This window comes from Oncorhynchus keta, chromosome 21 (genome assembly GCF_023373465.1).
Source record: "Oncorhynchus keta strain PuntledgeMale-10-30-2019 chromosome 21, Oket_V2, whole genome shotgun sequence".
NCBI classification, from domain to species: Eukaryota; Metazoa; Chordata; class Actinopteri; order Salmoniformes; family Salmonidae; genus Oncorhynchus; species Oncorhynchus keta.
This window is the reverse complement of record NC_068441.1, coordinates 21,418,036-21,436,853: the sequence shown is the minus strand read 5'-3', so window position 1 is coordinate 21,436,853 and position 18,818 is coordinate 21,418,036. Positions and strand designations below refer to the sequence as shown.

At 42.9% G+C, this 18,818-nt stretch overlaps 1 protein-coding gene across 1 annotated transcript; it reads right to left on the bottom strand.

Annotated features, from left to right (window-relative positions):
- Window positions 1-290: 290 nt before the first annotated feature.
- On the bottom strand, window positions 291-5,826 carry si:ch211-112f3.4 (EF-hand and coiled-coil domain-containing protein 1). Its single transcript, XM_035796918.2, has 7 exons — window positions 4,887-5,826; window positions 4,241-4,709; window positions 4,008-4,142; window positions 2,479-2,682; window positions 2,176-2,338; window positions 1,574-1,699; window positions 291-1,389 (listed from the first exon to the last, which is right to left on the bottom strand). Exons 1-7 carry the CDS (start codon window positions 5,485-5,487, stop codon window positions 1,087-1,089), a joined length of 2,001 nt encoding a protein of 666 aa, XP_035652811.2. The 5' UTR covers window positions 5,488-5,826; the 3' UTR covers window positions 291-1,086.
- Window positions 5,827-18,818: the final 12,992 nt, after the last annotated feature.

The window sequence follows — 18,818 nt, the reverse complement described above, 5'->3', positions numbered from 1 at the left end:
TGCTCAGATATCATACAAAGGTCAGAGTAGCTTTATACCTCTCTCTTTCGCTGACACACTCACGTTTGGTGCTTTCAGCTGTTTCTCAAACAAAGACACACACATTCACCCTGAGTCCTGGTTCTCACAGTCATATGAGATAGAAATGTCTGAGCTCTGAGCTCATATTGAGCACTAAGTACAATGTAGCAGCTGAATGTTGTGAAGACACCTGTTGTGAGTCCCTATAATCAACCACAGTAGATATGCATTTGTATAGAGAAGAAAAACACATAGTATCCTACTATATGCACATTTTATGATGTTTTATTAATTAATGTATTAATTGTCCTCTACAATAACTGCAATAATTAGAATGTTACATGTTTATAAATCAGGTCTCCAGGGTCCCTCATGTGAAAAGATGTGTCCATCTCAATGAGAAATTTGATAAATAATGAATAGAGTATAAAGTACTGTACCTGATGTAGAGTAAGCAGTGTATCTAAGGTACAATCAGAAGACATACATACACAGTCATCACACTAGTGTGCTCCTCTACAAAGCTTTAAACTAAACTAACAAAATATGTCAAATGACACAGAAAGACAAAAACATAATACATAGCTAATCAAACTTGTCCCATTAGTATAAATATGAATATATAAATGTGCATAAATAATCATGATTGTGTCATAAGTGCCATGTTAGTAACAAACACAACAGAATAGATATACAGATGTGAAAGTCTAAATCTGCTGTGTACATATAGCAGTACACAGACAGAGACTGTTATAGCCGCAGAGCAACAGAGATGAACCTGTAGTATCTTCCTCTCATATAAACAGTCATAGCTAGGCCTACTCCTGAGGAAGTGGTATATGCCGAAGACGTTGATGTCGATTAAAGCAGCCCCCCGCACCTCTCTGATTCAGAGGGGTTGGGTTAAATGTGGAAGAAACATTTCAGTTGAATGCATCCCGTTGGACAACTGACGAGGTACCCCCCTTTACCTTTCCCTTTATAAGAGGACGTGGTATACAAGAGGACGTGGTATTGTAGCATAATCAGAAGGAGGTTTAGGAGTGTACTGTAGCTGTAAACCAGTTATGTAGTGTTCATGGAGGGGAGTTGGGGAGAAGAGAGGGTTGTGTGTTGCCTAAACAGATGAGCAGGGGGGTTGGCGGTGCTTGAGGGTCTCTGGCTTGTAGACACAGATACTCGTGCCTCTCCACCTACACCGCCACCTTCCCCTCCCACCCCTACCCCATCTCGCAGCAGCTCATTGGACGAAAGCTGGGCACAGAAGGAATTGACCACCTGCAGCACATGGGATGGGCTATGTCCACTCTTTCTGCAGACATCCAGAGTGTCCATCAGCATCTTCCCCAGAGACCTATGAGAGACACCCTGCCCAGAGAGAATGAGAGAGAAATGCCAGGGTGGGAAAGGCTCGACTCATACACCGGTCTTTACACACACTATACCACTAGGTGGCACTACAAAACTAGAAAGGCTGGTATAACAAACAATCAGAATGTTCCGAGGACTTGTGTGTTTACTGTTCTTGCTTGTGTATACAGTATATGTGTACCTTGATGCGTAGCTGCAGTAGCAGTGTTAGTGTGTCTGTCAGTTTCTCTTCCAAGAGTGACAGACGTACTCTCTCGGTCTCCACCATCTGAACCTCCAACCTCAACCCCTCCACCTCCTCATGCCTCTGACAGTGCGCGTGTGCGAGAGAGAGAGCGAGAGAGTGAGAGCGAGAGAATGGTAATATTGTAAATCTCCAAAGTAAGCTTTGGCAGTATATGTACATTTTGACATCATGCAAATAAAGCAAATTGAATGGAAATTAATTGAGAGAGAGAGAGAAAAAGCAGAAGTCAGTCAATGAAGAAATAATATTTATACAATAAAAAAAATGGATAGTGAACTGTGCCAGACAGGCTTCCATTAGTCTGCTTGAATAGAGCTAAAACAGTATTAGTTGTATCTAAAGTACTCTCACAGACACCATCTGCTAAATACTTCAGATATGGTAAACAAGGAAATGTATCTATAACTGCCTCCCACTGGCTACTAGTTCTCTACATGTTCCAGAATCAATTCCAAGTCTTACTTTTTTTCTTTCTCTTTGGAGGGAGCTAAATAAAAATGGAATTGGCCCTAAGAACCCCTCTAGTTCTCTCTCACCTTCTCTAACTCGGTCTCCCTCTCCTCCTGATAAGTGTGACCTCTGCGACCCCACCCCCTGGGGATCATGAGGAGGTCATTGGAGATGTCATGGAGATTGTTCTGGTTGTCAAGGAGGAGGTTCTGGGAGAGTAGCAAGTGGTGGGCTGTTGTATTCTGACACCTGGAGAGGAGAAGAGAGTCAGCTACAGGTGTGTGTGTATGTGTGTGTGTGTGTGTGTGTGTGTGTGTGTGTGTGTGTGTGTGTGTGTGTGTGTGTGTGTGTGTGTGTGTGTGTGTGTGTGTGTGTGTGTGTGCACTCACCCTTTACCACAGTTGTGCAGTCTGTTGATGAGCCTTTTCACCTCCAAAAGGCAGCACTGTCCTTCCTCCCTCTCCTCCTTCCTCTCCCTCTCTTCCTCTTCCTCGTCCGAGGCAGCTCTCCCCTCCACCGCTCGCTGGAGGCAGGTGTCGTCCATGGGCTCTCGAGGCGGTGAGGCGTGGCTTCCTCTGCAGGTGCACTGTGATCTGAGAGGTCAAAGGTTAGGCACAGTATGAGTCAAATCAAATCAAAGTTTATTTGTCACATGCACAGAATACCTTACAGTGAAATGCTTACTTACAGGCTCTAACCAATAGTGCGAAAGAAAAAGGTGTGTGTGTGTGTGTGTAGGTAAGTAAAGAAATAAAACAACAGTGAAAAGACATTTGAAAATAACAGTAGCATGGCTATATACAGACACCGGTTAGTCAGGCTGATTGAGGTAGTATGTGCATGTAGATGTGGTTAAAGTGACTATGCATATATGATGAACAGAGAGTAGCAGTAGCGTAAAAGAGGCAGTTGGTGGGTGGGACACAATGCAGATAGTCCAATTAGCCAACGTGTGGGAGCACTGGTTGGTCGGCCCAATTGAGGTAGTATGTACATGAATGTATAGTTAAAGTGACTATGCATATAAGATAAACAGAGAGTAGCAGCAGTGTAAAAGAGGGGTTGGGGGGGGCACACAATGCAAATAGTCCGGGTAACCATTTGGTTACCTGTTCAGGAGTCTTATGGCTTGGGGGTAAAAACTGTTGAGAAGCCTTTTTGTCCTAGACTTGGCACTCCGGTACCGCGTAGAGAGAACAGTCTGTGACTGGGGTGGCTGGTGTATTTGACAATTTTCAGGGCCTTCCTCTGACACCGCCTGGTGTAGAGGTCCTGGATGGCAGGCAGCTTAGCCCCAGTGATGCACTTGCCGTATGCACTACCCTCTGTAGTGCCTTGCGGTCGGAGGCCGAGCAATTGCCGTACCAGGCAGTGAAGCAACCGGTCAGGATGCTCTCAACGTTGCAGCTGTAGAATCTTTTGAGGATCTCAGGACCCTTTTTAGTTTCCTGAAGGGGAATAGGCTTTGTCGTGCCCTCTTCACAACAGGCACTATGTTTTTGCACGTTCATGTATGTGTGTGTTGCTGGTGAGTGTGTACACTACAGTAGTAAAGGTCTCTTATGTTTCGTGGTGAGAGCATTACAGCTTCACACTGTCAGCCAAGCTGTTAAACCATTGCAGATACCACAACCAGAGAGAGGCAGGGCCAATGACTTACCCCACTAATGACTACCTTACATTTCAACAGTCATAAATGTGTCCTCAATTAATAATACTTTAACCACGTTTATGTGGTTAATATACTGTATCAGCAGTGTAGAGGACAGAACCTATGCTGGGTTGTTGCTATGTTGTTGCTGTTGGTGATATAGAGTTCAATATTAACCAAACATAATCACATTTATTCAGCCCCCTATGTGCCAGTGTGGTGGACCTCCAGGCCTAGACTTGGGGACGGGGGTGTTGTATAATCTACCTGTACTCTTGAATGTCTGTTTCCAGCTGTGTGACTCTGCTCTGGAGCTGAGGGACGTTCTGAGCCTGTTTCTGGATCAGTCTCACCTTCTTGAGACCTTCTCTGAGAGCCTCCCTCGCCTCTTCTGTTCTCCGCCTGTCAATCAAACAATCAGTCAGTCAACAAACCAATCAACCAGCCATTCCATTAATCAATCAACCAATCAACAAAAAACTCAGTCAACCAAAACCAACCTGATCTCAGCATTCTCCTGCCGTAGGCGAGACTCCACCCCCTCCAGCCTGCGAGCCTCACCATATGCCCAGCCAAGCTCCTCCTCCAGCCGCTGGTTGAACCTGATTGCCTCCTCCAGCTGTCCGTCACGTGAGGAGCGAATCAGCTGCAGCTCCCTGAGGATAGGGTCTTTGGAGCCCCGTCTCCCTGCTACCGTCTCTTCCCCCACCCCGCACCCTCGGCCCTGGAGATTTGGGATCCCTTCTTTTGGGGGGTTAAGTGCACCCCTCTCGCGTCCCTGGGCATTTGAAATTGGTATGTTTGAGGGTGTATGTGTGTTTGAAGTCACTACATTGGAGTGGTGCATGGTAAGCCTGTGTCGTCGTAATGCAACTTCCAGAGCCAGGCAGCGAGCATCGCTGCCCTGTAGAGCAGAGCGCAGGTCCTCAACCAGCTCCCTCAGAGCCACACACTCGGTTTCTGTCTGACCTAGAGGTGGGAGAGATGAGGATTGTCCATAAGGAATGGTGTTAGTATCCTCAATTGGAGATAACACATGAGGGATCCTTCCTAATGAGTGAGCTCAGCAGACAGCAGTTTGAACCTGCAACCATAACAGTTCAGACATTTTAGAGTCCAGTTCATATGCTATAGCCAATTGCTTACCTGTTTTATGATGTAGTTCTGATGAACCCATTTCACGGTTGTGCGCTTTGGGCGCGGGCCTCCTCCCGGTTTGTTCTCTTGTGAGGTCGAAACTGACACATTTCCGTCGCCTGACCCGCGGCCACCGAAGCCGGATCTCGCGCTCAATGTGCTCGGTCTCCTCTGTAACTGGGAGGCGCATGACCCCAGTTGCATCGCGCTCTCGGACGCGGAAATAACCGCATAGCCGCGAATGGAAGTCCCTAAAGGCCAGCTCGCGAGGGAGCCCCGAGCAAATACCTTGACCCTCCTCATCATCTCCCTCCTCTTCCTTCTCTCCATCCCTTGTCTCACTTTCCTCTCCGGTAAGCCCCAGCACTGAGCAAAGCACAGTGAAATCCTCTGCCGAGACCACGTCGTCTTGTTTGGGGTAAACCAAGTGGTGAAACACCTCCTGGAGGTACTGGTCAATCCCCGTGGCCAGGACCACTATTTCGTTCTCCACGCCGGGTTCAGGGCAGTGATGGTGGGCCAGAGCGCTCCGCAGCCACTCGCTCTGCCGCGCAGCCCTTGGAGAGGACTGGAAAGATGGCGTCGCTACTGTACCTCTTGAGCGCTTCATGGTGGGGACGAGGTGTTTTGCCACCTAATTATATGATAAAATAATTCCCTACCCAACACCGCTAAAACATGTCCCGGGAGAGAACCTGTTCATCCAAGTTGTAATACAGTGCTTTCCCAGTTCATTCACTTAGAGCGAGAGATCCCAAACTTCCCACTAAAACGCAGGTATATATCTAATAAGATTAAAATACACCATCGACCTCACGTAGCACTTATAATGCTCTGACGTTTCGTCGTATATTAGATCTTTAGCATTCAAGTCGTGTCTTCACATTGCGTGAAGACGTGTATCTCCCTCAACAGCAAAGTGTGTGTGTTGTGTTGTGCACGCCAGGACTCGGACGGTGAAATCCTTCCAGACACGATTAGGCTCCACCCGCGCAGAGCTAACTGTATACTGTATGTGTGTCTGTGTGTAGGCACATTGGCGTCATGCACCCAGAAATTTGAGGGGACACAAAGTAGGTGTGGGTGGCTGGGGGGGGCATCCCCTTCCTTAAAGTTGAGGGATTCTTTCTTTTTTCAAACACCTGAAACCGCTTTTTTCTGCAATTAGAGCTATACTCATTAGGCTTAATTCTATGGAGTATATATATATATATATATATATATATATATATATATATATGTTGACTGGTACTAATATATTAGTACCAGTCAACATTTTGGACACACCTACTCATTCAAGGGTTTTTCATTATTTTACTATTTTCTACATTGTATAATATTAGTGAAGACATCAAAACTATAACACAAATGGACTTTTACCAAATAGGGCTGTCTTCTGTATACTACCCCTGCCTTGTCACGGCACAACTGATTGGCTCAAACGCATTAAGAAGGAAAGAAATTCCACAAATTAACTTTTAACAAGGCACATTGAAATGCATTCTAGGTGACCTACTGTACTCATGAAGCTGGTTGAGAGAATGCCAAGAGTGTGCAAAGCTGTCATCAAGGCAAAGGGTGGCTACTTTGAAGAATCTCAAATATACCATTTATTTTGATTTGTTTAACACTTTTTTGGTTTCTACATGATTCCATGTGTGTTATTTCATAGTTTTGATGTCTTCACTATTATTCTACAACGTAGAAAATAGTAAAAATAAAGAAAGCCCTTGAATGAGCAGATGTGTCCAAACCTTTGACTGGTACTGTATATGTATATTTTTCTGCATGTCTAAATATACCTCTTGAGTCGTCTGTATCCTCCTGACTGATGGTTCTTATTAAATCAATTAAATGTGCTTCCCTGCATCTCTGCTAAAATCTTTGTAAAAGCTTCTTAGTATCTACTTATGAGGTTGGGAGATTGGGAACCTATTTGGTCTAAAACCAACTTCATACAATTGTGAGGTGGCTCGTAGTATTACAGAGAAACAACAACAACATTTTTAAACAGGAAAAATCTGAGGGGGCACGAGCCCCTGTGCCCCCTATGGGCATGATACGCATGTGTGTTGTGTATTGGATAACAGACCTGGATCTCATAGTGTCCTGTTCACTAAATGTGTGACACACAGAGATGGTGTCCCTCCGTTCAAAGAAAGAGAATAGAGCTAATTGAGTCATGAGGTTTTTTGTTTCAGTGCTACAACCTGTGTATTAGTCACTTCTACTCAGGGTGCGACAATCTGACAGGTCATCTGATAACCAAACACATCAGAGAGACACATGCCAACACTCACTGTCACCCAATCAACACACACACACACACACACACACACACACACACACACACACACACACACACACACACACACACACACACACACACACACACACACACACACACACACACACACACACACACACACACACACACACACATACACTTTCAGTTTAGCACGTTCTTTCAGCTAAACGTAAGACACACATTCTCCCACTCCCAGTGAATCCCAGAGGACACCAAGCACCTCTGAGCGGAAATACCTTTCCTCACCCTCATGTCTACTCATCACATACCTGACAGCTACAACATGCATGTGCATGAGTGCACACACACACACACACACACACACACACACACACACACACACACACACACACACACACACACACACTCACTCACACAACCTACACAACCTACTCTAATTTCAGCCTTAATGTGTTTGCTGTAACATCCTACCTATGGAATGAACCTTACCAGGGAAAAATTCCCTATTGTGCTAGGGTCATAAGATAAGAGAGAGGCACACCTTACACACACACGAACACACCGGCTGTAACTAATATACAAGTCTGTGAGAGGTGAGTCACCTGGCTGCGGTAAAGTCATTCATTGTTCCTTGACTCAGCGACACTTGCTTTGTCTTTACTTCTAAAAGTATGGAGTTCCTTTTCTACAGCTCAATTTCAGTTTCAGATTCAATGTGACGTTAGACACGCTTTGATCACAATTTTTTATATTTTTCTGCTTTGTAAAGGAAGTTGAAGTTGAATATGGGTTTATTAAGAGTCTGGAGTCAGTTATAGCAAATGCATCCTTTTTATCTTTTTATAGGAATTAGCCTAGTGGTTAAGCGCATTGGGCCAGTAAACTGAAAGGTCACTGGTTCAAATCCCTGAGCCAACTAGGTGAACAATCTGTTGATGTGCCCTTGACCCTAATTGGATAAGAGTGTCTGCTAAATGACTGAAATATGGAGTTGTTTCTGTTTTGTGACCTCCCTTCAGTGATCAGGACATCTGTCCGTCCGCCTGGCCTGTTTACTGTAGTGTTGTTTACTGTTGTTGTGTCTGGCAGACCATCTAGTGGGTGATGTCAGAGGTCTGGTCGGGGCTACAGTGGCCTACATCTACAGTATTACATCCCCTGATAATCACAGACACTCTGCTATCTGGCATCTCAGAGAGAGGAACACACACACACATAGACATAGACCATCACACACCCACCCATGTTCAAATACACACACACACCAACTCAAGCACACACTCACACGAAGACAAGATAAACGGATGACCTATTTTATACGGACAAGTGAAGACATGCAGTAGCTCCATCTACCTTTCTCTGTCTAACTCCATCCCTCAGTCTGAGAGCTAAGTGAGATCACAGATCTGCAAGTAAAATCACCATTGGATCCAATGGCAGCTAACATGGTTAATCATGGTTAATCAGTTCGTGACTTAGTTTGGTAGAATTACAGTGCAATGCATGTCCCATCATGAATGATTCTCTCAAGGGGTAATGAGGTGAGAGTTGTCCGCTGAAAGAAAGAAAGAAAGAAAGAAAGAAAGAAAGAAAGAAAGAAAGAAAAAATAAATAAAGGGGTAAAGAAAAAAAGAAAGAAAAAAGAAAGAAAGAGGCAAGTGGAAAAAAGAGAGAGAGAAGGAGGGAGGTGTCCCATAGTGCTAGCGAAGGAGATTCAGCCAGTAATTCCCAGCCTCAGGGCTCTTTCTGAGAAGATAATCACATTACTGTACAGGGATGGGCTACAGTTCAGAACACAGACACTCCCCCAGACACACACCCCCAAATGCATGTATGCAAACATGCACACACAAACACACACACAAACAAACAAACACACATACACACACACGTACAAACACATGCACCATGCCACCCACAGGGAAGGGCAAACCCCCTTCAGCCTGTTAACCATTACTTGTCAGAGAGAAGCTGGGGGGTTTAAACCTGTTGACTCCCAGCTGTCACTCATACTGTACCAGGCCAGTGGTCCCAAAACAACTTCTAGCCCCTCCCCTTAGCCCCCACCCCATCAGTGTTGGTAGACATGAAAGGATCCCCCAGCCTGGACACATGCACACACACACACACACACACACACACACACACACACACACACACACACACACACACACACACACACACACACACACACACACACACACACACACACACACACACACACACACACACACACACACACACACACACACACACACACACACACAGGTCTCTCCCCCTGCAGGACCCAGAGCCTGCAGGCTAATTTGTAGCTGATGTGTTGCTGGGGAAGCACAGCTTTATCCAACCCAGTGGAGAGTAACAGTCCATTCAGGCCTGCAGTGGCTCTAAGCCCTCACCACACAGCTGCTGTCTGTTTAAGGTGAAAAGGCCTGGGCTGCAAATGAAAGGACGGAAGACAAACGAAGAGGTAATAATGGAGGAAGGGGTGGAGGAGAGGGAGTAGAAGAAGGGGGGCATGGGGATGGAGAAGAGTCGGGGAAAGAAGAACAGAGCAGTGTGTGTGTGTGTGTGTGTGTGTGTGTGTGTGTGTGTGTGTGTGTGTGTGTGTGTGTGTCTGGAGAGCAGAATTTGGAGGCTGTAGGTGGATGTGGCCTGTTATTCACCTTTAAGGGGTGGAGTTAAGGTAAGGGTTAACAGTACAGAGCTCGCTAGCTGCTAGTCCTAAAAAATGGAAATGAGTTAGCCATGGCTCGTTGGTCAAAGCCTGCGGGGAAATTAATTGTTTTTTTTGTATGGTTTTTGGAAAAACGCCCAAAATAAGGTCTGAGGTTAACACAGGCTTAGGGAATCTTATAAAAGTTTTGTTCTATGAGATAATATCAGTCAGTTAACATGACCTTAATGAAATATGAAGCCTTCATGTGCTTTATGTACTTGTTTTGATGTCATAAATGCTTCAAAATTCACTGATAGAGATGACCTCATAAATTAGAACAAAATGTACTGTATAAGATCTCCTAAACCTGTGTATACCACAGACCTTATTTTCGGCGTTTATCAAAAAACCCTCCAAAAACCCCATTAATTTCTCCATAGGCTTTGAACACCAAGCCATGGCGGAGTTAGCCTCCGTTAGTGCTTACAAAAAGACGCCATTACTATTGCTGTCTATTAAATGGGTTTGAGTTAAGTCTTTGTGTTCACTACCATATGGCCCACTGAGTTCAACAATAGTTCAAGATATGCACAAACACTCACGTGGTCACTTACCCCCACACACACACACACACACACACACACACACACACACACACACACACACACACACACACACACACACACACACACACACACACACACACACACACACACACACACACACACACACACACGCACACCTATACAATCGCAGGCTCCCTCCCGCGACCACATGCTTATTATTTTATTATTAGTTGTTACAATGACCCTATAGCTGCCCTCCCACTCCCCTCTCTCCCCCTCCCTCAGTCAGAGCCCCTATATCTGTGCACTGACCCAAACCTAGGAGAGTGCCAATGCCCAAACACACACACACATCCCAACACACATCCTAATACACACACTCACTCCAGGACGCCAACCGCATTCTGATGCCCTCCGTGTTTCAGCAAACTGTGTCATGTCAAGGTCGGAGATTCTTACACAGTATGTTGAAGGTGTGTGTGAGAGGGAACTTGTTGATTGTGTCCCTTCTGCCCTAAAGACACTGTCACGTCCTGACCTTAGAGAACCTTTTATTTCTCTATTTTGGTTAGGTCAGGGTGTGACTATGGTGGGTAGTCTAGTTTTTCTATTTCTATGTTGGCCTGGTATGGTTCCCAATCAGTGGCAGCAGTCTACCGTTGTCTCTGATTGGGGATCATATTTAGGCAGCCTTTTCCCACCTGTTTGTGGGATCTTGATTTTGTATTGTTGCTTGTTAGCCCTACACAGCTGCACGTTCATCTTCCACGCTGCACCTTGGTCCAATCCTTCCAATAACGAACGTTACAGACACACTCTGGAACTTTAGCGACTTCTAAGCATTTTTCAAAACTCCCACTGTGGACTGGGTGAGTTAATGTGTTGTTCATACATGCATAATCTACCGTATGAGCAGAATTATTGTCTTACCTCAATTAACCACAAAATCCTAAATTTTAAAGCAACTGTTTTTCTGGAAGCTGTCCTATGCCATTTTCCCTACATTTTCCCATAAGGGCCAGCCCCCTAGCAATTTGAGTTCAACCAATGAGCTTCAGCCCCTCACCATTTGAGTGACAGCTTGCAAGAGGCACATGATGCACAGACAGCAGAGAGCGAGAACAATAACAATGACGTGGTGCTGAAATCTTGATATAATGTATGTGATGTAGTACCAATTTCCAGGGACCACTTTTGGCTCGTGAGTGCTACTTTCAGAACTACAAGCTAAAAAGTATACAAAGCACCGGAGAATGTCTTTAACTTGCTTCCTTTCCTTGTCCATCTAGATCACTGATCCTGTATTGGGACTCTCTTCTATAGGAGCGGCCTTAAATCAGCACATGTGGCATGCGAGAGTCATGAGACTGGGACTGAACTGAATGAAGCTCATAAATGTCATTACACTTAAATCACTGAAACCAACAAGAAAACAAAGGGAGGGGTAAAGGGGGGTAAGAAAGGGAAAGAGAGGGAGATGGAGATTAAGCAGTGCAGGTTGGGTTGGAGCCCTTCTGAAGCAGAGTGTGTGGGTGAGGTGGGATCCCCATTCTGGCAGGTTCGGGATAGATAGGAGAAAAGTAAATGAGACAGACAGAAGGAAAAGGGAGGAAGAAGTTAGTTCAAGTTGAAATGGCAGAGTGTGTTAAAGAAGAGTAAGAAAGAGAGTTGGGGAGAGAGCGCATGGGCTATCCATGGGGTAAGAGGGAGGGCACAGGACATAAAGGCATACAGAGGAACTAGTGAAAAGGGGTCCCTATAAAAGTCCGGAGCTCTGTAAGGTCCAGATGGCCAACATAGCTTGGCAGATGCTTTGTATAACATTAGCATGCCTTGATACACAATAGGACAGACTTATAACATGTTTACAGACACAATGTTTGTTTTAAAGTGTCGTATTGTGTAAAGATTTGTTGATTAGCTATGCATTAGACATATATTTGTCTGCATTGTCATACCCAGCTCAGATATGACTGTATGTGAAATTGTATGCTTGTCCTGTATGAAACCACTGCAGTTAGTTTGCCTTTACCCTGTAAACCTGGATATTTCAGTCTGGTGACCTATTAGCAGTGGCTACAGTGACTTAAAACAATGTCCCAACATTCTAATAAGCCACTTCCTTTATAAGCAGGGGTTTCATGCACCACCAAAACTTGAGGGGCCACAAAGTATGTGAGGATATCTGGGCAACTAGCTCTCACAGTCTCATGTCAGAATTAGACATTCATCCATGTTTCTCAAACATCAAATTTTAAAGTTGTTGCAAACGTCAAATGTTGAAGTGTTTAAGGTTAAGTTTAGGCAATAACTCTGAAAACTTAAGGTTGGGCATTAACTCTGAATGATTACAGTAAGGGTTAAGATTTGGGACAAAAAAATAAAAAACTGAAATCTCAAAAACTGGATTTGAACTTTAGTTTCAGAGGCAGAGGCAGATCCTTATCCCCATCCACGTCCACAATGCCCTAGTAAAACCGAAACCTACTTGAAGGTAACAGCGTTCACTGTTGCCCCTAGTGCCCGGTTTCCACATCATCTCCCAACGTCCTCAGACATGGATGGACGTCGAATACTGACTTGTATCACGGGTGATCTGGCTGGGCTGGGGGGATGGTCTGGAGGGGTGCTACTGTAAATATGTGTAAGATATATTCTAGATATAGGACAGGGACACTTCAAAATCTTATTTTCCTTTTTGTGCCTGTCTTTTTTGACATTTATGAATGTGTTATTCTATGGCGTGTAGTAGTTAAGGCCAAATTCAATATTTTATTTAAAAAAAATGTTCATATACAGTACCAGTCAAAAGTTTGGACACACCTACTTATTCAATGGTTTTTCTTTATTTTTACTATTTTCTACATTGTAGACTAATAGTGAAACATCAAAACTATAACACATATGGAATCGTGTAGTAACCAAAAAAAGAGTGAGATTCTTCAAAGTAGCCACCCTTTGCCTTGATGACAGCTTTGCACACTCTTGGCATTCTCTCAACCAGCTTTATGAGGTAGTCACCTGGAATGCGTTTCAATTAACAGGTGTGCCTTGTTAAAAGTTCATTTGTGGAATTTCTTTGTTTCTTAATGCGTTTGAGCCTATCAAGTTGTGTTGTGACAAGGTAGTATACAGAAGATATCCCTATTTGATCAAGTTCATATTATGGCAAGAACAGATCAAATAAGCAAAGAGAAACGACAGTCCATCATTACTGTAAGACATGAAGAACAGTCAATGCGGAAAATGCCAAAAACTTTGAACGTTTCTTCAAGTGCAGTCACAAAAACCATTAAGCATTATGATGAAACTAGCTCTCATGAGGACCGCCACAGGAAAGGAAGACCCAGAGTTACCTCTGCTGCAGAGGATAAGTTCATTAGAGTTACCAGCCTCATAAATTTGCAGCCTAAATAAATGGTTCACAAAGTTCAAGTAACAGACACATCTCAAAATCAACTGGTCAGAGGAGACTGCGTGAATAAGGCATTCATAGTCGCATTGCTACAAAGAAACCACTACTAAAGGACACCAATAAGAAAATACTTGCTTGGGCAAAGAAACATGAGCAATTGACATTAGACTAGTGGCAATCTGTCCTTTGGTTTGACGAGTCCAAATTTGAGATTTTTTTGGTACCGTGTCTTAGTGAGATGCAGAGTAGGTGAACGGATTATCTCTGTGAAGTTCCCAAGTGAAGCATGGAGGAGGAGGTGCTTTGCTGATGACACTCCCTGATTAATTTAGAATTCAAGGCACACTTAACCAGTATGGCTACCATAGCATTCTGCAGCTATACGCCATCCAATCTGGTTTGCGCTTAGTGGGACTATTATTTGATTTTCAACAGGACAATGACCCAACACACCTACAGGCTGTGTAAGGACTATTTGACCAAGAAGGAGATTGATGGAGTGCTGCATCAGATGACCTCAACCCAATCGAGATGGTTTGAGATGAGTTGGACCGCAGAGTGAAGGAAAAGAGTGAAGGAAAATCAGCCAACAAGTGCTCAGCATATGTGGGAACTCCTTCAAGACCATTGGAAAAGCATTCCAGGTGAAGCTGGTTGAGAGCAGTGATGGAAAAAGTACCCATTTTTCATACTTGAGTAAAAGTAAAGATATCCTAATAGAACATGACTCAAGTAAAACATTATTTGAGTAAATGTCTAAAAGTATTTGGTTGAATATACTTAAGTTTCAAAAATAAAATTAAAAATAATTTCACATTTCTTATATTAAGCAAACCAGATGGCACCATTTTATTTTTTATTTTCCGATAGTCAGGGGCACACTCCAACATTCAGACATAATTTACAAATGAAGCATTTGTGTTTAATGAGTCTGACAGATCAGAGGCAATAGGGATGACTGGGGATGTTCGCTTGATAAGTGTGCCAAGCATTCAAAATGTAACGAGTACTTTTGGGTGTCAGGGAAAATGTATGGAGTAAAAAGTACAATATTTTCTTCAGGAATGTAGTGAAGTAAAAGTAAAGTACAGCTACACAAAAACTTACTTAAGTAGTACTTTGAAGTATTTGTACTTAAGTACTTTACACCACTTGTTGAAAAAATGCCAAGAGTGTGCAAAGCTGTCATCAAGGAAAAGGGTGGCTACTTTTAAGAATCTCAAATATAAGATATATTTTGTTTTGGTTACTACTAAATATATACTTTTCTGGTTACTACATGATTCCATATGTGTTATTTAATAGTTTTGATGTCTTCACTATTATTCTACAATGTAGAAAATAGTAAAAAATAAAGGAAAACCCTTTTGACTGGTACTGTATATATATTTTTTTATACCAAAGGGGTCCTAAAATTCTGAATCAAAGAGCTAAGTTACATATAATAGGACCTTAAAACAATTCCATATGTCAGCTTAGAACCCCCCCACCCCTCATCGATTTTTCAGCATACATATTGCGCTGTCTGTATTCTCCTGATTGTTGATTCATTTTTTAAAGGAACTAAATAAGCTTCTCTGCATCTCTGCTGTCACGAACCGGCTCGTAGCCCGTAATAAGAAGGGAGACAACGCAGAGATCAAGGAATGACAAAAATATATTTATTAACTAAACTATATACAATTAACAATGGTGTGTGTAGTTAGTAATCCGTAGTGCAAGTGAGTGGATGCGTGCATAGATGGTGAGGGGTGTTGAGAGGTGCAAAATACCACAAACAAAAATACATTGTGTCTACGTGGAGAGAGTCTCCTCAATGAGATACTGTTTGGATTTATATAATTGGATTTGCTGTTTAGTTCATCCTTTTTACCATAATAATTGTTGTGCCTTTTGGAGTTTGTTTGCCATCATTAACTCTTACCAACAAAGGAACTGTGATAAACCTAGACATTTTCTGATAAATAAATATGAGGTTTGACTCAACCAATGAATTACATGTCATGCTTTTTCTTGGAAAAGCATTGAAACAGTCCTTGTAAAGGTGTGTAAAGGAAGTGGCCTATTAGTATGTTGGAGACATTATTTGACGCCACTACGAAAGTTGAAAACTGTATCTTAGGGCATCTTTCTAGCAGCAGGCTCCTATCACATGTTAGTGACAATATCTCAAAGCCTTTAAATACACCTCAAACAGCAAACTTACACTTGGCTACTTGGCGTAGAAATAACCATTAAAGGGAGATTCCACATAAATAAAACCGTTTTCATACAATTTCTATAGGATAATAAATCACCAAAAAAACTTCAATACACATTTGGTTTAACATACAAAATGGCTCTAACATTGGCTTTACAAATCCGACCTTGACTCCCTATAGTTTAGAAGAAAGCTGTGGTTTGTATAAAATGGACAGCATGTACCTGTTTGAACTGACTGTGCCATGGTAAATGTAGGCAGTGAATGACCCTACCAACCCTGTGTGTGTGTGTGTGTGTGTGTGTGTGTGTGTGTGTGTGTGTGTGTGTGTGTGTGTGTGTGTGTGTGTGTGTGTGTGTGTGTGTGTGTGTGTGTGTGTGTGTGTGTGTGTGTGTGTGTGTGTGTGTGTGTGTGTGTGTGTGTGTGTGTGTGTGTGTGACAGATTAATGGTACTCTGATTAAGTGATGACATAGCTAATCATTAACTGACCACCATCTAAAGACCATCTGTCAACTCTACAATAGAGTTAGATCCCACAGTCAGTTAGATGTGTGTGTGTGCTTGTGGGTGTGTGTGTGCTTGTGTGTGTGTGTGGATGCGTGTGTGTGTATGTGCTTGCATGCATGCACGTGTGTGTGTGTTTGTGTGTGTACCGTGCACTCCCCCTTTACCACAGCTGTGCAGTCAGTTAGATGTGTTAGTGTGTGTGTGTGTGCTGTGTTTTTATCTTTGTCTTTTTGAAAGTGTGTTTGCATTTGTGGGTCAGCCATTATGTGATCATGTGTGTGTGCATTTGAGTGTTTGCATGAGCCTTTGCGTTGGTATGTCACCTGGAGATGCAGAGATGCACTACTTCCCAAACACACCCATTCAGACTCACAATCTATCAAACTTAAAATGTGTGTGTGTCAACATGCACTTTGACATGAGAAATTGGGTAGGGCGTGGAGAGGGACAACTGAGTTTAGTTTAGAATGGAGGAGTTGCTTCATTGTGTGTGAGTGTGACTGTGTGTGAGTGTGACTGTGTGTGTGTGTGTGTGTGAGAGAGAGAGAGAGAGAGAGAGAGAGAGAGAGAGAGAGAGAGAGAGAGAGAGAGAGAGAGAGAGAGAGAGAGAGAGAGAGAGAGAGAGAGAGAGAGAGAGAGAGAGAGAGAGAGAGAGAGAGAGAGAGAGAGAGAGAGAGAGAATGTAAACATTTCCTCATGGCTCAGATATTCATGGAACACTGGTGCATTTAAGCTTTGAGCTGCCCCGCCTGTGCAGGAACCTGTGCACACACACACACCAGTGGAGGCTGCTGAAGAGAGGGTGGCTCATAATAATGGCTGGAATGGCGTGTAATGTCTGGAATGGAGTGAATGGAATCAAACATATAAAAAACATTTGATACCATTCTATTTACTCCATTCCGGCCATTATTATGAGCCGTCCTCCCCCATCAGCCTCCACTGACATACACACTCTCTCTCTCTCTCTGTCTCTCTCTCTCTCTCACACACACACACACACACACACACACACACACACACACACACACACACACACACACACACACACACACACACACACACACACACACACACACACACACACACACACAGCGGCATGTCCAGTACATTAAGAATTGCGTGGCCAAGGTGAGGCACAAACCCCGTTTATGGGGGCTATAATATTTTGAAACTTAATCGATGAAAGGTGGATTTGTTCAATGTAATAAGTTCAAAGCATGAAATGCATCAGCTTCGGTTTGGTACATTTCCCTGTGCAAATAAATCATAAATCAATTCCAAAAGTCTTATTACAGTGTTTGCATTCAAGGCCAGAATTTTATATAAGGGTATTAGCATACAGCAGTAAATCCACTTGAAAGTGACATCCAGAGTGTGAATTACACCATGACATTTGGATGGTCACAATCTTTTTAACGGGACCTCCCTTTTTATGGGATTTATAGTAAAGACATGTAATTTAACTGTAAAGAAATGTATAAAAAAATATTATGTTTTAATGTGTCATGAACACAACCAATCAAGACATTTTGATCTGATTGTCAAAAAAGTGATGGTTTTTGTTTTACTTAATTAATTTTGTGGAAAAAGTAAGGGGACTGAATACATTCCAAATGCACTGTAAATACAGGAAAATCTATTTCTTATTGCACTGGGCATTTAAAGTATATATAATTATTGTGTGTATATATCTGTGATTGATTTAGTGATTGTAAAGGGGTTGATAACAATTTCAGTCTCCGGACTTAAAACTAATTGAAGATGACAGTTGATAAGCGCAGATGAAGGATATCAAGGATCTGGAAGGATTCTATATGAAGGAATGTTCTGAGATCTTTATCAATGTGTTCTCATATAACATTTTAGAAAAAGGTTCATTGCACGTATCCTCGCAAGGTGAGGTATTAAAAGGAATTGAAAACAGGGGTACCTTTTTTTAAACAAAATATCTTTCTCTAAACAATTGCTTTAGTATAAAATAATATGAATTCCTAATTTTTGGCATATAATTTAGCTCAGTATTTGCTAAATCTTTATTAAGGGTGTCAATAATTTCAGACCCCATTGTATATTGAATGCAATAACATTACTTGCACTGGTAATCGCCTGGTTTTTGCATTGCAACACTGACACCCACTGGATGAAATTGGGGGCGCCCCGCACCAAATTATGTCTAGTGCCTGTGACTACTCAATAAGTCTAAAATGTTGTGCAAAAACAATGACATGTGAGGGCTTTCTGATCCAAAGTAAGTCCTCATTCAAGGTTATAAATATTGCCCCTCGTGTTATTTAATAATGACTCGTTGTATATGATTGGAA